Genomic DNA, 24,397 nt, shown 5'->3' on the forward strand with positions numbered 1-24,397 from the left:
TAGCCAGTGATGTGTGCAAAGAGTTTGTGTTCACAGGACCTGGGCAGCAGCACAGTGGAAAGATGAGCCAGACAGTATCTTCCTAGGATGCCTGTTGGGCGTTTACTTTCATTCAATGACCGTCTGCAGCCAGGAGCTGCTCTGGAGCTGGGGATACAGCAGGGACCCAAGTCCCAGGTCTTGGTTCACCCTCTGCTAGCCCATGAAGTAGGTTCAGTTGGTATTATCCCCATTTTACAGATGAGGAAACTGAGGACCAGAGAGGTTACTTAATGTGCCTGAGGTCACACAGCAGTTAAATGACTAGCCAGGGATGGCTAGTCTAGGGGTGTGATCCTTTTGGAGGATGCAAAGACTGGGAAGATGCTGGGTGGAAGCAGGAGGCCCCCCACAGGCTTCTTTCTCTCTGTATCTCTGGGAAGTTTGACCTACACTTCTAGTGGATTTGAGGACCATGCAGATCTGTGACCATGTGCAGGGTCCACTGTCCACCCCTTATGGCAGTTAAAAGTAGCTCTCAGCCCACCCCCTGGGCTCCCCCAGTGCCTGGGTCAGTGTATGTCCCCTTCCAGAGATGAGGACATGGAAGCTCAGAGAGGTCATGGTATTTGGCCTCAGTCACAGGCTTGCCTGGGACTATCCGATCCCAAAACCACTACCTTTACTCACTGTAACGCATCAATTAATTCAGCTGCTAACAAAACACCTCCCTGTAGTAGATACTGGGCTTGATGAATAAAATGACATAGTTCAGAGAATAAATTGTATTGCTTTTCACCAGGAGAAATTTTTTTGAGAAACTGGGCTCCGAAACCATGACTATAAATTAACTGAGAAACCAAACTCTTCTCTTAATAACTCAATGGATTTTTTTTTTAATCTATTGCAACATACTCAACTCAATGCTAGCCTGTTAATTTAGCAACACGATAACTAAGTAGAGAGAGCAGTTGCTGTCTCTCCCATAAAACCATTTGTTTCAAATGGGAACACTAAGATGTCACACAATTCAATTTCCATTAAATGTGTTTTTGAAAATGCAAGTAGGAGAACTCAAACAATAGCATTTGAATACTCTGGGAAAGTGAGAGCCACACCCACATGCTTTCAATTACAAAATGTCACATTGGAATATATAGCGTGCTGGCATTTTGGTGGCCTGCAGTTGAAATTGACCTTATAACAAAACCTAATATCTGTAAGACATTAATTCTTAACACAATGTATCTCAAACAATCAGAAGAGCTAATGTCATTCATCCACTCCCTCTCGCCCACTAATTCAATCAACAAAAGTTAATTAGTTGCCTGCTACAGGAGAGGCACGGTATCATTTCTCTTAGGAGAAACTAAGTCGGATGAAACACTGTCTCTTTCTGAAGCTCATAATTTAGTGGCAGAGGACGATGAAGGGGAAAATGGGAGAATTTAATGTACTGGGCTGCTTTACCCATCATGTGAATAATTTCTTAAAATAACCCAGCAAGATATGTATATAAAAATATTCAAGTTCAGTGTCAACAACGAATTCTGTGCAAGGCAGAATGGAATCATGACTATTTTGCCTGTGATTAAAGTTCTGGAACTAGATAGGGGTGGTGGCCGCACAACATTGCAAATGTACTAAAAGGCACTGAATTGGTTACTTAAAAAGAGAATTAGGGAATCGGCCCTCTTCTTTTGAAGATGGGGAGAGAGAGGCGCAGAGAAGGGTGTGTGGAATCGGGACACACTCTGATTGTGCAGACCTGCGTTTGAATCCCTGCGGGCTGCAGGCTCTGTGGCCCCCAAGGTTGTCACTCAACCTCCACCTGCTTCATTCATTCACTCAGTAGATAATATTGTGCCCCTGTCATGCACCAGGCACTGTGTGTAAATGCTGGTGATGAATGGAGAAAGAGACCACGATTAGTATCTTCTCCTTACAGGGCTAACATTCTAGTAGCCTGCCTCAGTTTCCTCAAGGCAACATGGGGGATAGTAATGGTTCCTGCCTCAGCTTCCTAAAAGCATTAAATGAGATAAGTTGCATAATGCACCTGGCCCAGAGGAACAGATGGTGATGATGCTGCTGCAGTTATTGCTTAATGTTACAGAAAGACAGGTCTAGAACTCACTCGTTCCACTGACTTCCTCATACTGCCTCTACACCATGAGCAGCACCCAGACCCAACTTAAGGGAAGAAGCTAATCTTCTGGGTTCTCTGTGGTGTTGGAATAAACATCACATCACGTGTCAGTGCTAATCAATGTGGATTGACTACAACAGTGAGCCGAAAGATTTTATGACCTCTTTCAGGCTCTGAGGGGAAAAAAGAGTTGTGATCGACTAGTGATGTCTGTCATGTGCACCATCATAGAGAGTAAAGATATGTGTGTTGCGGATGGAGCTGGCACCTGAGCTTGGGCTTTAGAACATAAAGCTTGGGTCCCGGTGTATCCCTGCTTGGGGGCAAGTCCCTAACCCGCTCTGGTCTAAGTTGCCATCATCTGTCCCCTGGATGAAGGCAATGGCATCCTAAATGTTGGGTGGGGGGCACCCCAGGACCACAAGACAAATGTCAGCAGGCGCCAGGGCCCAGGGACTTGAGAGCAAGATACAGAAGAGGCTTGACAGGATGAACACACGTGCGAGGTGGGAGCTGAGGACCCGGATTCACTGGGCTTGTGGAAGGTGCCATCCCAATTTGCCTGGGACCGTCCTGGTTTCAAAATGGAAAGTTCCACATCCTGGAACCTCGCAGTCCTGAGCAGACAGGGATGCTTGGTGGTGCCTGGGCTCTGCACCCCTGGAGTGGGCCGCCAGGTACCCCACTGGCTGCTGCGGATTCCCCGGACAGCCTAGTGACTGTATTCCATGGGAGAACAGAGCAGAGAGCACCCCGGCTTCCCACATTGAGTGGCTGCCATGATGTTTGCCGTGAAGTTCCTCCCATCTGAGTCCTTCCATCCTAGAGAGCACAGGCTGGTTCTCACTTCCAGGGGGATCTCACATCCACTCTGTCCCTTTCTCTGTTTTTCCCATTTAAATGGGTGTGACAGTCCTATCTGGGGGGCGGTAAAGGTTACTTGAAAATGCATGTGATTTAACGTGTATGTTTGTTACAATATACTCTTTGGTTGAATACACTCTTTTTATATTCAGCATAAAAGCCAGGATTTGATGTCAAAGAATCTTCTCTGTTAGGTGGGGAAATGGTGGGGGGAGGGACACTTGGCCAGGTGGAGAGTGGTCTTCGTGGGCCTGAGTCTGTGTTTCTGGTCTCTTTCAGGGCGGCAGCGAGGGAGGGGTCTCCAGTGCCTGAAGGAAGTGGTGGGTCATGGCCTCTATGCTGCTCGCCCGGCAGCTGGCCTGCCGCTTCCAGCACGACTCCCGCCTGCTGGTGCCAGGTAAGCCCCAGGGGGTCTTGGCAAGAACAGGTCCCGATGGGAGACACAATCCAGACTGGGGATTCCTGGGCTGGAAGAGTCCTTGGGGATAAAGGAACCAGCCCACCAGTGCCTCTGGAGCTGTGCCACTGTCCCCCATAAAACTGTCACCATGGTCACCCCCATCCCATTGCCCATCTCTGCCATGTGCTCTAGTCCTTGGTGGACAGCTCTGCAGAGGGAAGGGAGCTGATCCATCCCAGAGCCACTCTGCCTGTGGGTAGGTGGCGGCCTCTGCAGCCCGCAGGGCCCAGGCCATCCTCACAGAAACTGTTGGAGAAAACACACAGCTGGGGTCACTGCCAACAACAGTCTCTGTAATTGACCTAAAGGCCAACTGTGCTTCACGGGCACTGTCAGGAGGTACTGTCCCAAGAATGCCCCGCCCCTCGCCTCCATACCCCACACCTACTGGCCACCCACTGGCTCCTTCCTGGGGACTCTCTCAGGTGGACTCATTGTGCTGCGCCTCTCAGGCAGCATAGCCAAGGGAGCCCTGATCACATGACCTCAGGGAGACTTCCCTGCCCTAGTCCCACAAGGGAGGCCCAAGTGAATACCATTTTACAGGTGAGAAAACTGAGTCTCGGAGAAGCAAAAGTTATCTGCCCAAGATCACACAGCCCCTTGAATGCAAGCCTGTCTGGCTCCAAATGCTGAGTTCTGAGGCCCCCTCGATGTCCCCCCATGTGGTTCTGGGAGAGAGAGTGGGTAACAGAAGCCTCCCCACAGATACCCCGAGATTGGCCTCCTACAGAGACATGAGCAGTCCCGGCTCTGGCCTGCCCATGAAATAGGCTCAGAAAGACCAATGACCTGCCACTCTGTCCCTGGCTCTCTCAGAGCCCCCGAGCTTGTCACCGTGGTGTCCCCTTACTCTTGGAAAAGTCTGCCTTCTGAAGACAAACTGCTAGCCATGTCCTTGTCTTGCATGTTGAATTATGGTGTTTATGTCCTGGGTGGGATAAAGAGTAGGAGTGTTTTCCCACTCCCAGGCTTTATTTTAAAATAAACATTTTATTTTGGAATAATTTTAGATTTAGTGAGAAGTTGCAAAGATAGTACAGAGAGACCCCATATGGCACGCCCCAGTTTTCCTCCATTGTTAACATCTCACTGTCACCAGGATGCATTAGTCAAAACTAAGAAACTGACCCAGGCTTACTGGTACTAGTAACCAAACTCCTGGCTTCTATTCAGATTTCACTAGTTTTCCCTTAATGTCTTTTTCTGTCCCAGGATTCATTGTGTTTACTTGTCACGTTTCCCTGGTCTCTGGTCTGTGACAGTTTCTCAGTCGTATTCTTCTTGACCTTGATAGTGTTGAGGAGTCAGGAACAGCTTTGGGGGTTTTGTTTTTGTTTTGTTTATAAGAGAAGCATATCGGTGTTTACTTGTAATTAGGCTAAAATAAACCAGAACCGGAAAGATGCAAGAATGGTGAGTTCCAAGTCAGAGAGAGTCCTTGGCATGGAAGATGCGTTCGTTCCCTAGCGAATGCTGTTGAGCACCTGCCACGTGCCAAGTGCTGTGCTGGGTGCCAAGGATGGACCAGTGAAGGAGACGTGGCTCTTGTAGAGCACGAGCCTGGAGGCACACCTGGCACCATCTTTGAAGGTCATTGTGAAGGACATCTGAGCCCTCCCAACAGACAACATGCAAAGAGCAGTAGATTAAGACTCATACAGTTAGGCTACTGGCTTCACCTCCTGTTGGCCACGTGAGCCCCTCCAAGAGACAATGTCTCCAGCCTCAGTTTTCTTGAAAGAAAAGTGGAGATAATAATAGTATCCTTCCTATTTCACAAATTACTTGCATCGGAAGTGAAAGCACTTTGTTTATGTTTTACGAAGGTGGGAAGTATCCTAACTCACATTTTGCAAGCATGGAAATAGAAGCATGATGGAAAAAAAAAAGAGAAAGAAAGAAAAGGAAATGGCTAAATCACAGAGTTCCTTTCCTCTCTATTTTCTTGGCTGGAGCTGGATCTTTTTTGGCACACTTGTGGCCAGATTTAGACAACCATACGGTGATTTTTTCTTTTGGCTTACCAGTTTGGCATATCGAATATAAGTAGCAACAGGGGAATGGCTTAGAAATGATGGTTAAGTGCTTATTTTTAACCCATTTAGTCCTCAACACCTTCTGTACCATAAGGTAAAGAAAACTGAGACCCAGAGAAATTAATAAACTTTCCACAGTAACAGAGCTGACCATTGGCTGAGCTAGGCATTGGGTGAGGCCAGCCTGGCTCCAGGACCTGTGCCATTGTATTGGTTATCTGTTGCCACATAACAAATGGCCCCAAATGCAGCAGCTTAAGACAATACATTTGTTATCTCTCAGTTTCTGGGAGTAGGAAACCAGGGATGGCTGGGTTCTCTGGCTCCAGGTCTGTCACGAGGGTGCAGTTGAGCTCTTAGCTGGGGCTATGGTCTCATCTGAAGGCTCAACTTGTGGATTGGAGGACCCACTTCCAAGGTCACTCACGTGGCTGTAGCTGGATTCAGTTCCTTAGGGGCTGTTGGCCAGAGGCTACTCTCCGTTTCTTGATGTGTGGACCCCTTCGAGGGGCAGCTCACAAGTGGCAACTGCTTCTTCAGAGCAAGAGCAGGTGCCCAACACGGAAGGCATGCAGTGCTACCACGCCCATGTCCCCGAGGTACATCCACCCATCAAGTCACTATGAAGCTATTAAACATGACAGACAATGGCCCGAGATAATGTTCCCAATGGCATCTTTCACGCACCCCTGAATTATAATCTTATGTTGGTAAATAAAGTAAGAGACTGGGAGACTAGACATCAAAATGGTTATCTCTGGATAGAAAATTGAAAGTGTTTTTTTTTCCATGTTGCTTATTGGTCTCTTCCTTAATGAGCATGTTATCAAACATAAATGGGAAGGACAGTCACAGGGGCAGATCAGATTTTTCTCTTTTACAGAAAATCAGGGCAGACAACTCCAGTTGAGCTTTACGTTGACTTCAGTCAGGCTCACCTAAGGAATCTTTGCTGTTTGGGAACGTGACTATCTTTGCTGTTTGGGAATGGTGTAAACATCAAGAGGACATTAAAAATGTTTGCTGTCTGCTTTATAGTTTGGAGTTAAAAATAGACTCTGGATTGGTGTGGCCATGAAGGCCATGACCATGATGGTTTACCCACTGTGTCCAGTCTTCTGTGTCAATGACACACCCTGGCCTTCTGGGTGTGCTATATTTTATTCTTGAATGAAAATGCTAGATCATTCCATCTTTTTTTTTTCTGCATCTCTGTTCTTTTGATAATAACTTGGCTTTAGGGGAATCGAGTTGTTTTGCTGCAAATGTTCCTTTCAAAGGCCAGCACTAGATGAGATCAAAGATAGCATCAGGCACATTCACAGGATCTAGGGAAGAGGTTGGGTGGGCAAATTTCTAGTTGAACCACTTGCTAGCTGTGTGATCTTGGGCAAATTAATTAACCTCTCTGAGCCTCATTGTCTTCTGTAATAAGAGAATGATAACATTTACCTCATGGGGGCTATAAGATTTAAATGAGGTAAGCCATATAAATCGCTCAGGATAATTCTTGGTATGTTCACCCTAAATGCTCGATGCACACTGGACATCTGCTCGGGTGACTTGATATAACAGATCCAAGAAAATAGGCTGTGTGCGGTGGCTCATGTTGTGAAACTCAGGTCTTTGTATACACTGGCATATAGATTAACTTTTTACAACATTTAAATAATTTCTACAATCTGATCTTTCACATGATAACACCATGGGCATCTTCCCATGTCCATAAATATTCAAAATTTTGATCTCAAAACAATGGTTGTATAATATTCCATGAGATGGCTGACCGTGTCATATTCTACTTAGCTACCCTCCAGTGGTAGGCATTTAGGTTGTTTGCACTTTGCTCTTACATAGACACTACTATAATGAATATTTTTGACCTACATCTTTGTACACGGCTCTTATTATTTTCTTAGGAAGAATCCTAAATAACAAAATTGCTCAGTAGAAAGGACTAGGAGGTCAGCATCAGCTTATACTCACACCAATAAAACAGGAGTGTGCCTGTTTGCCTGTAACTTCGCTGACACTGGGTTTTCCTATTTTTTAAATCTGCAGTGTCCTTGTAGTGCCCAGGTCTGTCCAGAGCAGTGTTTTTGGGTGGTCTGGCCGGGATGGGGTTGAGGTCCTGGCACCACCTCTGTTAGGGACAGTGGGCATCTGTTAGGGCAGAATCCTCCTATCTGCCATCACCAGGGGTTCTCACTGTCTCTGTTTACTGCAGGATCCAGACAGATCAGTCAAGCTGCAGCCAAAGTGGATATTGAGTTTGATTATGATGGGCCTCTGATGAAGACAGAAGTGCCAGGGCCTAGATCTCAGGTGAGTGGAGGACCCCTGAGTGGTGTGCTTTGGAAAAGGGATAAAGGGGCTTAGCAGAGGAGAACACAGCATGTATTGTTAGCTGCTTGCAGAGAGTTCACTACTAGAGATCCGATATGTTAAAAACTAGGCCATTCTGCTGTAGGAAATCAAAGAAGGGTTCACAAAGCAAATGTATCAGTTATCTGTTGCCACAATAATGCTGTATAACAGACAACCACAAAAACCTCAGTTTTGTCATTGCAACTGTTTTATAAATCCAGAAATCTTTGTAGTATTGTAAATGATTGTATTCATAGTTACTTTAGATAGTGTTTTGCTAACAAAAGGGGAGACTTTCTTCAAGCAAATTTCCATTGTAGGGGTGGATTTTAATTTAACCATAGTAAAATTATGGAATAACATTTAATATTGATGTCATTAATATTATTCCATGTTTTTATATGGAAATATAATTGCTAAAGCATATTTTACATTGACTTATTTTTGGAGCTGAAATATTTGTATTATCAAAGCGACTAGTTTCTAATCCCCAGTGTCTGTATAGAATTTTACAAGTGGTTTATGAAGCGATTGGATTGTAATTATAAATGGTTCTGTGATATGCAAATTAACATTTTCAGTGTTTTATATTCCTAATGGGTGTTAAAGTCTTTTTATTTTTCTAAATAGAAAAGAGAACCTATCTTTTTAGGGACATAAATGCCTTCAGCTTAATTTTTTTGCTAAATATTTTATATTATTAAGTTCCAGGTGTCTAAATATCCAGTCTGTTGTACTGGTAATTTAGCTGTGTAATGGAATAGTTTCCTGTCAACTGTTTATATTAAGTAATTTTTAAAATATGTGCAATATTGTTGACCAAGAAACTATTAATTTATTGGCAAGAGAGAAAAAATGCCAAGACTTGGGAATACATGAATGATTTTAAGCTGTTTGGCAAGAGTGTGTACTTGCTGTAATGCTTTTGTTCTTCTCGCCGGCAGGAGTTAATGAAACAGCTGAATATGATTCAGGTAAGTGGTGGTGCGGTAACATCCTTCTGTTGTTCCTTTATTACAATTTAGCTGAGGGACAGATGCTTCCTCTGTTCTGGCTCTTTAAAAAAAAAATGTAGTTGACTCTTGTTCTAAATGCTTTTTTCTAATTTCCCTTGCAGTTTTTTCTTTGACCCATTGGTGATTTATGTGTTAATTTTCACATTTTTTTAAATCTCCAAAATTTCTTTCTGTGATTGATTTCTGGTTTCATTCCACTGTGGTTAGCAAACACATTTTGTGTGATTTCAATCCTGTTAAATTTATTGAGCCTTTTTTGATGGCCTAGCATACAGTCCAGCCTAGAGAATGTTCCATGTGTACTTGAAGAGTGTGTGGATGTTTGTTGGCTGATTGCTTTTAGAGCGTTGTTCAAGTCTTCTATTTCCTTGCTAATCTTCTGCCCAGTTTTCCAGTTCATCATTGAATGCCAGGTGTTGAAGTCTCCAACTGTTATTGCACAGCTATTTCTCTCTTTAACTCTGTCCCTTTTTGTTTCTATAGTTTGGGGCTCTGTTGTTAGGTGCAAATATGTTTACAATTGTCCTGTCTTCTGGACTGATCCTTTTATCATTATATAATGTCTTGTTATCTCTAGTAGTTTCATTTTATAGTCTGTTTTGTCTGATACTAGTATAAACCCTTCCAGCTCTCTCATGCTTGCTGTGTGCATCAGAAACCATTTTCTTATTTATTTATTTTTTTTTTGAGACAGAGTCTTACTCTGTTGCCTGGGCTAGAGTGCCGTGGCGTCAGCCTAGCTCACAGCAACCTCAAACTCCTGGGCTTAAGCAATCCTTCTGCCTTCAGCCTCCTAAGTAGGTGGGACTACAGGCATGCACCACCATGCCCAGATAATTTTTCTATATATTTTTAGTTGTCCAGCTAATTTTTTTCTATTTTTTTAGTAGAGATGGGGTCTCACTCTTGCTCAGGCTGGTCTGGAACTCCTGAGCTCAAACGATCCGCCCGCCTCGGCCTCCCAGAGTGCTAAGATTACAGGTGTGAGCCACCGCGCCCGGCCCATTTTCCATCCTTTTATTTTCAACCTGTTTATATTCTTGAATCCAAAGTACGTCTGCTGAGCAAGCACATAGTTGGTTCTTTTTATCCAGTCAGAGAATCTCTGGCTTTTGATTGGAACCCATTCACAGTTCATGTTGTTATTGATACAGTTGTGTTCACACTGCCATTTTACTTTTTGGTCTCTGTATATCTTGTGTGTCTTTTGTTTCTCTTTTACTGGTTTTTATTTTGCATTAGGTGAATATTTTCCAGTGTAACATTTATATTTCTTTAACAACTACTACATATTTTTAGTTTCCTTAGTGGTTGCTGTAAGGCTTACCATATATATTATTGTTAAAAAAAAACAGGTTTAGGGTGTACAAATTGAATTCAGTTACATGTATATATTGTACAGTGGTGGAATCTGTGCTTTCAGTGTACCCATCACCCAAGTAATGTCCATTGTACCCCACAGGTAATGACCATATAGCTTAACTTACAGAATCTACTTCAGATCTATATCTCAACCTTTTCTGTTCTGATATATAAAACGTACATAGAAAAGTTTGTGAACTATAAAATCACAGCTTAATGGACTATTATAAAACAAACCACCCATGTCATGACCCCAGAGCTAGAAGTATAACATTGCCAGCGCCTACAGACACTCCCACACGTCCACAGAATGGGCAGGACATGGTTTACTTCACCAATCAAGCTTAATCCTGAAAGACTGAGAATGCAGGGAGTTGTAGCAAGCCTGAGTCAGTCTCTCCTCTCCCCAAGAACGCAGAGGCCGTGCATTTTTTCTGCAATTATGAAGAGAGCCGAGGCAACTACCTGGTCGATGTGGATGGTAACCGGATGCTGGACCTGTATTCCCAGATCTCCTCTGTCCCCATAGGTAAGAGCTGGCAACGCAGCCTTGAGTGTAATATCTCTCTCTGTCTCTCTCCCTCTCTCTGTCTCTCTCTCTCTGTCTCTCTCTCTCTCTCATAGTTGTGGCCGTCCCAGCTTTAGATGCTCCTCCCAGACACTTCATCCAGGGGTAGGGAGAAGAACAAGTAATGTGTGGAGGGTATATTTATTATGAGGCACATTACATGTCTTCTCTCGTTTCCTCCTCCCCAAAACCTTACACGGTAGTGTGTATTAACACGCCCATTTTGCAGATAAGTAAAGAAAGCTTGGAGAGGTTGAGTAGCTTGCAGAGGACTCAGCCAGGATGTGGACCCAAGTCTGTGTGACCGCAGTGTCCACAATTTATGTGTCTTAGGTTGGGTTTCCTGGAAAGAGCCTGAGTCAGGGAGTCTTGTGAAAGTTGTTTACTGGGGAGAGCCATCAGGAAAAAAGGGAGGAAGGAAACAGTCTAGGGCAGAGGGAAGAAGATAAAAAGGATGAAGTATCAGCTAGAGACTGTCCTCGGCCTGACCGCACAGCGGCTCTGCAGTATGAATTGCACCCAGACTTGGTTCCAGACAGAGGGAAAGGGGCCGGCTTTCTGGAACCCCTGTGCCAGCCAGCCATCGCCCACCAGCTGCCAGAGGCAAAGGTGTGAGTAATCTCCTAGGCAAAGCGGCCTCCTGTGGCCAAGGGCAGTTTTCCCTATGCGAGGCAGCTGCAGCCGTTATCAGCCAACACACGCGGCAGCTGGGAGACGGGTGATGACCCGCCTGGTAAAAGTGACCTCGGTGGGACGCCAACAGCATCTGCCTCCCGGGCTCACCTCCCAGCCATGCAGAGCGCGACTCACTGTGTAAAAGGGCGCACGGACGGGGCTGTGGTAGACAGAGCTGACAAGGAAACGCAGGTAGCTGTTATTTGCAGCCTGGATGGTTAATGCTTCTTTGGTTGATAGATTCCTGGCTGCATCTGGCGGCCTGAAGCCTGTCCCTTCACAGATGATGCTGGCTCCTCTGTCGCAGAGGAGACAAGGCGTCCTTGCTCCCCTCGCTCTCACCCCCACCCGGCCCTCGGAGCAGCCTGGGGCCTTCCCTGACCCAGCCCTGGTGCCTCCTCCTCCTCTATGTCCCCCAGCACATTGCCTCAAACCTGTTTCTTTCCATTAAGATGCAATCAGACAGTAGGCACGTGACTCATTCTTTTGGGGAACTCCATCATTCAGGAATGCCTCTGCCTCTGAAGGGCATTTCGGATTCAAAGATTCGCAAAACCCTATCTCCCCTTATTTCATATTTGTAGTCTTTGTGAAGGTGTTTCTTTCTTTCGGTTTTTGTTTTTGTTTTTGGTTTTGTTTTTTGAGACAGTATCTCACTCTATCCCACCAGCTGGAGTGCAGTAGCATCATCTTTGCTGACTGCAACCTTAAACTCATGGGCTAGCGATCCTCCTGCCTCAGCCCCCCAGAGTGCTAGGGTTACAGGCGTGAGCCACCGCACCCAGCCAGTGCTGGGTCTTTAGTACCTGTCTACACTTGCTAATCTCTTACTGTGGCAGCAGCTCAGGCCCCAGGATCAGAGCCTTGTGCCAGCAACATAAAGATTGTTCCCACTGCATTCAGCTGCTGACCATAGTGATACAAAGTCCCTTTCAAAGTAAATGCATTTATACATACTAGGTACAAGGTGTGTACGAAAAAAATGTGATACTTACAGACTGGGAGTTTTTCTGTAAAGTTGACTTCCTACTCCAAGATTCCTGATTTTCTCATAGGCAACACGTTTTAGTTCTTGCCCAGGAAGCCAACATGTGAATTGTAAAGCATGTCTTCAAAAAAGGCCCTGGAAGATTAAAACAATCTTACTCAAATCTAATATGACTACAGAATAAGCCTTATAAATTAACTTTTTAAAAAAATTTTTTTCAATTTTAATGAGGTGGGGGGAACCAGTGTCATTTCCAAGCCTGAGTCACAGCCCCAATTCTCCTCCCGGGGACAACCATCCTTACTGGTTTCTGCTAGGGACATTCTGTGCATACACAAGTGTGTGTGTGTATCTCCCATGTCCCCCTTTCTACTTAGCAGATATCAGATATTATTCTAACTCAGCACAAATAAATGTCTCATCCTCTTCTACAGCTGCACAGTCACATTAGAAGGCTTTCATCATGTGGGTAAATCTTAGTTTATTTCCTTGCTACTGATGGGCATTACATTGCTTTCAAGTCTTGACCTATTAGAGTGTCATAATTAAGACCCATGTACATAGGTCTTTACACACATTTGTAAGATAAATTGGTAGGAGAGCAATTGCTGAATCAAAGCGTGTCCTAAGCCTTATCATGCAATGTCAGCCCCAGCCCACGCAGTGATTACAGAAGGCCTCGGGGAATAGGCAAGGGCATGAAGGCAGCGTGAGGCATGCTGGCCGCAGGTTGCAGGTGGCATCACTCGCTCAGCCCCTGAGTAAACATTTGTTGAGGGACTCAGCCAGTGGGCCCTGGAGAAAGCCAGGACCATCTTTGCAGCTCTTCACACTGTCCCGGTGATCCACACCCCAGCCCTAGTCTTGACATTGCCCTGACCTTGCATTTACCGCCTCTGTGTTTATCTAATCCAGTAGTGCTCAAACCTGGGCAAGCATCAGAGTGTCCTAGAGAATTTGGTGACGGCTTCTGGGCTGCTCCCTGAGAGATTCTGAGTCAGAGGCCTTGGGTGGGGCCCAGGAATCTCTCTTTGTCTGCAAAGGATAAAAGATCCTTTGCCGAGTGAAGAGAGTTGCAGGGCTGGGGCATGGGTACCCCTGGATGTGATGCTGATCTCTAACACTTCCCTCCTCTCCCCAGGTTACAGCCACCCTGCCCTGGTGAAGCTCATCCAACAGCCTCAGAATGTGGTACGTCTCCGGGTTACTCGGGCTAAAGACCACATGTGTTCACAGCCATTCACAAAATCTCTTGGGCAACCTTTGGAAATAGTCCACTCATTTATTCTTTCATTCCCTACGTATTTATTGAGATCATACTATGTGACAGACACTTGGAATGCCTTGGTGGGTGAAAACACAGTGTCCCCATCCCCATGGAGGCAGTCGATCAACCACACACATAAATAGAGCGCGGCAACCATATCAAATGCTACAGATAAGACAGGCACTGCTGTGTGGGCATGAAATAATGATGGTAATAATGGTTAGTGTTTAAGAGTATAACACGTACCCAATATTGTGTGTGGCACTTTACAGCTGTAATGTTGACAAGTCTCTAAGCAGGCACTCTTGTTATCCCCATTTTGCACATGCAGAAACTGGGGCCCAGAGAGGTTAAGTATTTGCCCAGGACCACACAGCCAGTAGAGGTGCTGGGAATAAACCCACAGGAGCTGAGCTACTGGGGAGTGGAGGGCAGGGAGGACTTTCCAGGGAAGTGACGTTTGAGCTGAGAGCTGAAGGAGGGGGAGGTCTAACAGAGCCAGGACCGGTCCCAGCCAGGCGAACAGGGCAGCTGGGAGGGCAGCAGCACGCAGGAGCAGAGAGCAGGGAGGGATCCGAGGAGGACTGGAGTAGCAGCAAGGGGACATGGCTCTTTGTTTGTTTGTTTTGTTTTGTTTCACCCTCCTGTGTGCTCGGTGAGGGACATGGTTGTTGGATGCCTGCTAGACTACGGTTCTCAACCTCGGTACTTCTGACACTCGGAGCCAAATGATTCCTTACTGCAAAGGCCTGGCCTGTGTGCTGTAGGATGTTTAGCAGCATCTTTTACCCACTAGATCCCAGTAGCACCACCCCCCTGTTGTGACAACCAAAATTGTCTACAGCCATGGGCAAATGTCCCCTAGTGGGTACATTCACCCCAGTTGACAACCATTTTGGTAGAAGACTGCAGTTTCTACCCTGAGCGTGGTGCAAAGCCCCTGCGCAGTTATGCTGAAGTGCAGCGCACACGCACATGTGCACACAGCCTGAAGGCACCACTCAACAAATTTTCCCATGTAACTGGTGTTACTCAAATTTTTTTTTTCATTGTCCCCTTAAGAAGCTGGGGATGACATTATTTTCCTGATTGTTCCTCATCATGAAATTTTAATACCACCCTATTAGTTTTCTGTTGCTACCGTGGTCAAATGACCACAACTTAATGGTTAGAATAGCACCCAAGTGATGCCTCGCAGTTTTTGTGGGCTGAGAGCCTGGTGGGCCGAGTTGAGTTAAGGCCTCTCAAAGCTGAAATCAAGGAGTTGACCAACCTGGGCTCTTAGGTGGAGGGTCTGGGGGGCAGGGGCGGAATCTGCTTTGGGCACATTTAGGTTGTTGGCAAATTCATTTCATTCTGTTTCCACGTGGCCCATCCACCTTCAAGCTAGCGGCTGAGTCCTTCTCTGTCTGCCTCTCCTACGTCTGCTACCAAGGGCTCGTGTGGTTGCACTGGGAGTGCAGAATACTCTCCCTGTCTTAACAGATCAGGAACCTTAATTATTATACATCAGCAAAGGCCCTTTTGCCATGTGACATATTCACGGTCCCAGGGATGGAATGAGGGTGTAGCATCTTCTTGCAGTCTATAATTGCAGCCTCGATACACAGGTACGGCGTTGTCCTGAAGTCTGTGCTTTGTGTGTTAACAGGGTAAGATTTTTTTGCCCCCGATGAGAATGCAGGAATTGTAACAGGGACTCAGATCACATCCCCACGCAGCTACTATTTCCTCCAACCAAATCTGGCAGACCACACTCCCCTGTTAGAGAACAGATAGATGCATTTCTCCTGTTGTTTGTGGCCACATGAGTGGAATTCCGAAGTGTGTACTCTTTATATTGTTTGGCTTATTTAACTCAAAATTGTGTCTGTGCTTGTCATCCTTATTGTGTGTAGCTGCAGGTCAGCTAGTCTCATGGCTTTATAGTATTCCACTGTGCGAATATACTGCACCCAGCCTGTCCATTCTGCTGTTGATGAGCAGGTGGGCTGCTGTGAACCATGGAGTGTGTGTCTTTTGGTGAACACATGTTTTTCTGTTGGATACAAAGCTGGGAGTGGAATTGCTGGCCACAGTGTGTGCTCACTTTCAGCTCCAGCAGATGCTGCCAGACGGTTTCCAAATGGGTCGTGCTGTTTCCACTCCCGCCCGCTGTGTGTGAGTTCCAGGTGCTCCACATCCTCACCAACCCCGAGTATCACTGGGGCAATTTCCATCGACTCAGAATGTGACTTACAAAAGAATTCTAAGAAAGGCAGAAGGAAGCAGAGCCCAATCCTGACCAGAAACTGAATCCCTAGCCTTGAAACTCTCCTTCTGTTTTACCAACAGAGTTGAAGATAATAGGGAAAAAAAAAAAAAAAAAACAAATTTCCCTGTTTATAAATAGGAGTGCCCTGCCTGGGAGGGGCCTGGGGACATTCTTGCCTCCAATTAGCAGACAGGTTCAGGGGCTGCTGTCAAGGAAACCAGCGTCCCCCTGAAGATGTCTGACGGGGCCCCTTTGCGGCCGGAGCCTGCACGGATATGTTTACATTCAAAGCACGGCTTTGTTTTGAAACGTTGTGCAGATCCCAGATGCTTTGGCAGTTGGTGCTGAAAAAAAATGTGTCAACAAACATGTCAGACACATTTGCAGTGTCAACCGCCTCCGAAGGCAGAATCGTCCCCAACAGCACGTGATGTCAGGCCCAGGGATTCTGATTTCAGGGGATGGCTCCACCCCGACCCTACCAGGGAACCCACCCACCTCTCACCACACGCAGGCGCAGCTCTCGGAGCTGGGGTTTGATGGGGAGTCCATATTCCACCCGTCTATGCTGAGTTTTTCTGCAGAGGACTTGGGTTGGGGGTCTGGTGAAAGGGGTTCCCTCAGAGTCTTAGGGAACTTCTCAGTAGGGTACCTCGGGCAGCAGGCTAGGGGGCTGTGGACTGTCATCTTGGGTCTTCCACATTCTTGGCTTGGAGATGCGCTTAGGTGGTGGTTATGGTGTTTTACCCGGCCAGGGCAGGTTCCCCCAGGTCATCCAACTCCTGAGAAGTGGCTTCAACCCTTTTGCACCACCCTGAAACTCCAACATAATTACTTCCTGTGACTGCAAGCAATGAAACCATGTCCCCAGGAGGTAATATGTGCGTTCCAGTTATGATTCCGTATGTCACCATGGCCATCGCATTACATTGCCCCCAAGCTATGCAGTAATTACTGGGCACGGCATTTGCCCAGTCACGTTGCAATGAATGCTCGTAGCACAGCAGGCCTGGCCAGGTAAGACACGTGCCATCCTGTCATCTCTGGACCTTTCCAGCTCCTGCATCCTCTGTATGCCTTGTCATCCCCCGGGCTCCTTACAAGCACCTGGCAGATGAAGACCCCAAAGTTCAGAGAGGTTAAGTGACTTGCCCAAGGTTGCACAGCCATTTAAACCAAAGCTTCACACTGTACTTTAAGACTGCCGAGCTGATGGCAAGGATTCTAGAAACCTGTCCTCATTTAATTCCACTACCCCATGTCCCAGATATCTTCTGTTCTTAATGTCACGCTTTGTCGAGCAAGAACACCACCCCCCACATCTTTCCTGGGCCCAGATAGGCAGTCAAGCTGCCAGCCAGCCCGCCTGTGCCCCTCTGGGAGCCACTTCCCTGCTGCCACTGATGGCAGCTTGCTTCTACTCAATTCTCATGATGTGCCTGATTTCGTAGGAGCCCCGCTAGCAGCTTGGAGGCAGAAGGAAATGCTCCCTAAAGACCCCCACAGGCGAGCCAAGGTCTCCAAGTTGTGCCAAGCATTAAATTGTCACATGGAGGCTGCCTGGAGTGTCTGACAGAGAATGGCAGCTGAAGCCAGTAAGCCCGGGTCTGAGTTGTGGTCCCGCTCCCCCCTGAGCTGTGTGATTTGGGGCAAGTTGCTTGACCTCTGTGGTCCTCAGTTTCCCCAGCTCTACAAAGAGGAGAGTTAACTTCCCCCACTACTTATCCTTAGACCCACCTGGGTGGTCACTAAGCAGAAAAAGTACCAGAAATGAATTTGCCACAATTTCTAACAGTCCTAGCCAAGTCCTCAAGCCACGAGGAGAATGATGTCTGGGTCCTCTCCGTCCTTGGGTTTCCCCCGTGCAGTGATGTGGCTGTTTGGATTTGCACTGAGCATATTATTCATACATTAATTATGTCCAAGAGAGAGGTACCCGAGACGTCCCCAAATCCCAGCACTGTCCTCCCCCCTTTTATAACTAGGTTGGTGTTTAGACTAATCGTGGATGTGCACATGAGTTGTAAGGAGAGCTCACATCTACCTTTCCCCAGCCATCCCCTGTGTCAGCATCTCACCTCGCCAGGTACATCTGTCAGAGCAATCTGTACAGACGAACGTTGGGACATGGCACACTGCAGGCTTTTAGATTTCACCAGTTTTCCCACTAATGGCATTTGTTGTTCCAGGATCCGATCCAGGATGCCACGCTGCATTAAGTACAATCCCTTTTTATAACCCAAATCCACTTCCTCCTGAGCCCATTGCTTATCCCCATCCCAGACCCCTACCCGCCTCTTCCCAGTCGCCACCTGGGGCTGCTGCTGGACCTCCAGCGACTGTCCTGCTCTTAGCCCATTAGCTCAGGTCTCTTATTAGCATGAAAGGGAGCTCTCATCACCAAGACACTGGAGGGGCCAGTCTTAGCACGGCCTGGGGCTCCTGGGCAGCCCCCAGCTGTGCCCCTGGCTCACCTCCCTCCTGCAGTCCCAAGAATAACCCCCTGCAGCTTCCACTTCTATCTCTTGCAGAGCTGAACTTTTCTGAATTCACTGGTGTGACACATTTTGCCACTAAATTTAATGCATCTATCTCCTCTAGTACAATGACTTGTTCTTCTGATCGGTAAAGGGTGACAAGGTCATAAGGATAAGTAAAGTTCCTGCCCAATGCCTGCCATGTAGTCAGTGCCCAAGGCCCACCAATGCTTTCTTTCCCACGCTGGCTTCCTGGGCTCATGGTTCCACCCTCTCTGGGCGCACCTCATCCTTCTGTGGGGCCAGGAGGCTGTCGCACCCCTGTGAGCTAGGAGGGACAAGCGGTGTTATTCTCCCTTTTTTTTTTTTTTTTTTTTTGAGAGAGAGAGAGGGTTGAGCTCTATCGCCTGAGCTAGAAGAGCAGTGGCGGTATCACTCCTTTTAAAGACTAAATACCTGAGGCTCATTAACATTAAATGACTTACCCTTAATAGTTTGAATTCCTAATCTAGCACTTTTGCACTCCCCTAAATGGTCTCTGGAATGAAACACAGTCATGTGTTGCTTAACGACAGAGATCGTTCTTCGTGGGCAGTTTTGTTATGCGACCATCGTTATGATCTTATGGGACCATCGCATGTGTAGTCCATACTCGACCAAGATGTCATTGTGCGGCACACATGACTCCAAGGTGAATGAATGCGCTTTACTGTCCAGAAATACAGCGCAGCGGTTTGTATAATAGCACTCAGTAAATAAGTTAAACAATGGACGTGGGGGTACAAACCTTCCTGACTAGTTTTTTATAAAAAGAAGAAAAAAATCCACTGTAATCTCAGCCTTTTCACGTGATTATACCTTTTTTTAAAAACCATTTTAGTAGCCATGTAACATTACCTTGAGTTAATGTGCCTTGCTTCACTCAACCGAACACTGGGCATTGACTGTATTTCTACTATTTGTTGTTATAAAGACTGCTACATAATTAAATTCATAGCCTTTGTCCACATCTGAAGTCCTTTCTTTAGAGAAGGTCAGGAGATGAGACAGCCAGATCAGAGTATGAAATTCGGTGAGGCTTTTAAGATACAGTAACAACCAGCATAGTTGAAACTTCTACCACTGTAGGTGTCCTTCCTGGATTAGATTTTTATGGTTTGTTTTCCTTGTCTGGCTTTGCTTTGAGGAAAGTGTTTGAGGACATGGTAGCAAGCCTGTCAGCGGAGGTTCGGGACGACTGCCCTGCTGTTTGGGCAGCTAGCAACCATGCCCGTGTTTTAGAGCCAGCACAGGGATGGTTTTCTTCAAGAATGCAGCTACAGGAGTGTGGGACTATCCCTAGGCCAGAGGCTGTTTTAGGGTATTTTGGCCAGCATTTTATAGTTAATGCACACTGCAATCCACATTCCTCTTTGCTTTTGAAATTTGGAGGTGCAGGCTCCCTTGGCCCGAGTTCCTGCCCGGCAGCCACACAGCAGGGTTGGCCCAGGCTTGGACAAGCAACTCCGTCTCCGTCACCACCAGGCCCCCGCTCCCTGGGCGTCGGGCAGGAGTGTCCATTTAGTATCCAGCTCACATTATTGATTTCCTTGCAGAGGAAATGATTTCTCTGGATCCACATCCATCAAAATTAGAAAAAAACTTTGACAGAGAGAATCTTATAATTTTCTAACATGGCTTTTTCCACACTCGGTCTACTCTGAATATTTAGCCAGCACCCCCCTGCTCAGACCCACGGTCTATTTAGAAATTCCAGAGCTGCCACTGTCTCCTTATGCCTTTTTTCTTCTTTATTTCTTGAAAAAAGTTAAGGTGCAGTTTACATGCAGTAAAATCCACCTTTTTTAGTGTTCAGTTCTGTAGGTTTCAGCAAATGCATAGTCATGTAATCGCTGTGGAAATCCAGACAGGTTTGCACACCCATGTTCACGGTAGTGTTATTCACAGTGGCCAACAGGTGGCAGCAACCCACCTGTCCGCCGACAATGGGTGGCTATACAAGACGCCGTCTGTCCACACAGTGGAATATTATTTAGCCTTAAAGAGAAGGGAAATAAGCCTGTCACAAAAAGACAAATACTATATGATTGCACTTTTATAAGGTATGTAGAATAGCTGAACGCATAGAGACAGGAAGCAGACTGAGGGTAGCCAGGGGCTGGGGGAGTGAGAATGGGCAGCTGTGGTTTCAAGGGGGCAGAGTTTCAATTCAGGATGATGAAAAAGTTCTAGAGATGGATGCACAACAATGGGATGTTCTTATCACTACTGAGCTGTACACTTAGAAATGGTTAAGATGGTAAGTTTTATTTATTTTACGTGTTTTTTACTATAAATTTTTTTAAAGCCCAGATAGAATGGGTTTATCACCCCAAATAGTCCCCCAGGCCTCTTTAGTTAATCCGACTCCAGCCCCTGGCAAGGATGAGCTGTTTTCTGTCCCAATAGCATTGCCTTTTCCAGACCGTCATAGAAATGGAACCATACGGCATATAACCCTTTGATTCGGCTTCTGTCACTCAGCGTCATGACTCAGGTTCTTCCATGCTGTTGTGTATACAGGTAGATGGTTCCTTTTTGTCCCTGAGTAGCATCCCGTTGTGTGCATGAACTGTGGTTTGTCTTTCCTTTCCCCAGTGCAGGGACATTTGGGCTGTTTCCGGTTTTTGGCAAATAAGAACAGAAGCCACTATAAACATTCACGCACACATCTTTGTGTGGACACGTGCTTTCATTCCACCTGGGCAAACACCGGGAGTGGATTGCTGGGTGAAAGGTCAACATTGTGAGATGCTTCCAAGCTGCTTTCAAAGGGGCTGCACCATTTTGCCTTCCCCCAGCTGCGAATGAGAGTTCTACTTGCTCTACATCCTCAATGGTACCTGCTAGTGTACATTTTTTGGGTTTTTTTTTTAGCCCTTCTATTGTTTTTTAAAGAAAAATTATAGATTCACAATAAGTTACAAAAATAGTATAAAGAGGTCCCATGTACCCTTCACTCAGTTTCCAATCGGTAGCATCTTGTGTAATTGTGGTATCACAACCAGGAAGTTGACACTTTTTTTAAAAATCCAGAGCAATCACAGTGGATTTCTCTAAAATCTCAGGGAATCCTGTCGTTCGTTTCCCACACGGGCAGAACGCTATCTGCCTGTGTGCCACTCAGAGCCTAGTGGAACACGGGGTCTGTGCAAAGCATTATCAGTGGGCAGGAGCTGGGTCGGGCGGAGAAGTCACCATTTGTCTCTTGGCCTTTTACAGAGCACATTCATCAACAGACCTGCCCTCGGAATACTGCCTCCGGAGAACTTTGTGGAGAAGCTCCGGTCGTCCTTGCTCTCGGTGAGTTCCCAGGGAACGATCCAGCTGCTGTGGCAGCCCCGCTGTCCTCAGACATGGTGCCACCAGCCGGGGAAGGAGAGGACCCAGAGCCATGACAATGAAGGATATAGGGCGTTGCTACGGAAATCAAGCTCTTTGTGCTTATTCTTCCATGAAGAGTATTTTTAATTTTCCTTTTTAAGAATGAGGGATTCTTTGTATACAGGACAAAGGGAACGCAGGAAGTTCATGTGTCCCACGACAGGAGCTTTGCACGTATTATTCAGTCTTTCCCCAGCTTCTCGACTGCAGCTGTTGTAACGATGAAAGTCTTCGGGAACCTCAGCTTCCCACCTGGGGGATGTGGGTGTCCTAGAGAGCGCTTGTGTCATGAAGGACAGATGGGGCTTTTTCGCCTCTTTCCTCTCTGTCATCCTCAGGGGCGGGGCCTTCCTGGGGGTTTCAGCCTCTGGAGAAGCCTGAGTCCACCCTCCCCTTCCGATGTTTCCAGGACATCCCTGGCTCCCTCTCGCCCTCCCTCTGCCTCCCCCAGACTCCAGGCCCCAGGGCGTGCTCCCCCTGCCCTGTGGAAATACAGCCCCAGTCCTGGGAAGCCGGAGTCTGGGTAAGCCTGGGCTCACAGCTGTTTCCCTCACTGCAGGTGGCTCCCAAAGGGATGTCGCAGCTCATCACCATGGCCTGCGGCTCCTGCTCCAATGAAAATGCATTCAAGACCATCTTCATGTGGTACCGGGTGAGGTTTCAGGCATGAACACACACATACACATACACACACATACACACACACACACACACACCCTCTTGTCCGACTGTTCATCCTGACTGGCTGGAGTATCAGACTTTCAGTAACCAGGGTTAAAATCCAGGGAGGGCCGAGGCTTTGCCATCAAACCTACACAGCGTGACTATCACTCTAACTTTTCTTCGCATAACATAAGCCACCTCAACAGATCTGACTTGTTGGTGATAGAATATTATGCATCCTATGTATTCAACTATTTATTTCATTGCAAGCACCGTTAACAGTCTCATGCCTCAATACAGATGTGTAACCCTCGGTACATGAGACCAACTGCTGAGAAAGTACTTTCTCGTTGTCCAGACTAAATATCGATTTGGGTGGGGAGTTGAAGCCCTGTCCCCCCCAGAGCGTCTCTGACATTTTGTTCTGTTCTGTTCTGTTCTGTCAGAGCAAGGAAAGGGGACAGAGGGGCTTCTCCAAAGAGGAGCTGGAGACCTGCATGATTAACCAGGTGCGTGCAGCTGAGCTTCCATCGTGTGCGTTTGAGGGGCTGACGCTGTCCCTCTGAATTCGGAGGGGTCCCCACACGCTTCCACTTGGGAGTCTGTTCCCTGGGTGTCAAGGCTGAGTGGACTGCTCCCTGGTGGGCTTTCTGTGGTTTTCCAGAACTACTGCCTGAATTTGACGGGTCTGGAATAATCCAGGATATTAGCAGGAATGCGTGCACCAGGGTGGCAGCTGGGCCATCTGCTTGGGGCCGGGAAGGAATTGGGACATTGTGCACCTGCCTGCACTCAAGGCGTGGGGCCTTCCCGTGCCACCCTCCGTGACAGAGCAGACCTCCTGCAAAGGCCAGGGCCACTTCCTGGGAGGGACCTGCCCAGCTCAGCCACTGTCTCAGGCCACCCTGGGAGGCAGGTACCCCTCATTAGCACCTGGCCCACCTGAGACCCGTGGAAGCCAGAGCAGTGGAGCCAGGGGCTGGGCAGGGGCTTGAAGAGCCGGTAGAGCAGGGGTTAGAACTCCCAAGACCCCCAGCCGGCCGGCAGGGACGGAAAGGAGAAAGGGAGGCAGGGAGCACTGCTTGGCCACCTGCTGCTGCCACGGGAAAAAAATGAGCCCAAATGGCGCATAACTTGTGAGAAGCCAGAATTTCAGATATTTATGTAAAATTTCAATTTTAAGTTTGCTAATATATTTTTTAAAAAACATTTTTAAGTATGTGGGTAAAATAAAACATCTGTGCACTGAATATATACCTCAAGGGTCCAGTTGATAACATCTGTCTGAGAAGGGCTCCCAGTCCTGGTAGACGACGTCTCTGTTCCCCGAGGTTTGTGGGGTCAACGATACAGCTCCGCCGTCCTTACAACGGCGACTGATGACTGGCGTTTCTTGGTTCTAGGCCCCCGGCTGCCCCGAGTACAGCATCCTCTCCTTCATGGGCGCGTTCCACGGGAGAACCATGGGTAAGCAGGGACCCGCGGCACAGCAATAACAGTGACAGCTGCCCTCGATGTGGCGTTGGCGTTCTAGACATGTTATCTCATTGGTTCCACACAATTCCCCTGAAAAGAGTGGATTATTAGCCTTACTTTGCAGATGTGGAAATCAAGACTCAGGAAGGGAAAGGACTTTCTAAGGCTCTTTGGTGACAGCCAGGATTTGAACTGTTGGCTCTCTGTCTTCAAAACCTGTGCTTAATCTGTGATAAATCACAAGGCAAACACGCACACACGCATACATGAAAATTAAGGGTCGCAGGTTCCCCTTCAGCTTCAGGGTGTTAAAAGACCTGGGGTTCTGTGGGCGACTGGCCTCCCCGGGCATTGAAAGTGCTGAAAAGCC

The 24,397-nt window shown here is 47.0% G+C and overlaps 2 protein-coding genes across 8 annotated transcripts in view; one reads left to right on the plus strand and one right to left on the minus strand.

Moving 5' to 3' along the window:
• TMEM186 (transmembrane protein 186) overlaps positions 1-24,397 on the minus strand; it is a 108,046-nt gene that overhangs the window by 62,792 nt on the left and 20,857 nt on the right. For all 7 annotated transcript variants that reach the window (XR_006733346.1, XR_006733342.1, XR_006733345.1 and 4 more), the window contains exons 2-3: positions 23,809-24,117; positions 12,475-12,602 (exon numbers count right to left, since the gene is read on the minus strand). The gene's annotated coding sequence lies outside the window, so the exon portion shown is untranslated. The remainder of the gene's footprint in view (positions 1-12,474; positions 12,603-23,808; positions 24,118-24,397) is intronic.
• The window catches only part of ABAT (4-aminobutyrate aminotransferase), a 53,016-nt gene that overhangs the window by 21,414 nt on the left and 7,205 nt on the right, over positions 1-24,397 (plus strand). The window contains exons 2-10 of the mRNA XM_045542552.1: positions 3,272-3,389; positions 7,719-7,816; positions 8,803-8,832; positions 10,648-10,765; positions 13,609-13,658; positions 21,727-21,807; positions 22,448-22,540; positions 22,998-23,060; positions 23,955-24,018. Of these exons, the coding sequence (XP_045398508.1) occupies positions 3,320-3,389; positions 7,719-7,816; positions 8,803-8,832; positions 10,648-10,765; positions 13,609-13,658; positions 21,727-21,807; positions 22,448-22,540; positions 22,998-23,060; positions 23,955-24,018 (667 nt within the window). The 5' untranslated portion in view covers positions 3,272-3,319. The remainder of the gene's footprint in view (positions 1-3,271; positions 3,390-7,718; positions 7,817-8,802; positions 8,833-10,647; positions 10,766-13,608; positions 13,659-21,726; positions 21,808-22,447; positions 22,541-22,997; positions 23,061-23,954; positions 24,019-24,397) is intronic.

This window comes from Lemur catta, chromosome 2 (assembly GCF_020740605.2).
Source record: "Lemur catta isolate mLemCat1 chromosome 2, mLemCat1.pri, whole genome shotgun sequence".
Lineage (NCBI taxonomy): Eukaryota > Metazoa > Chordata > Mammalia > Primates > Lemuridae > Lemur > Lemur catta.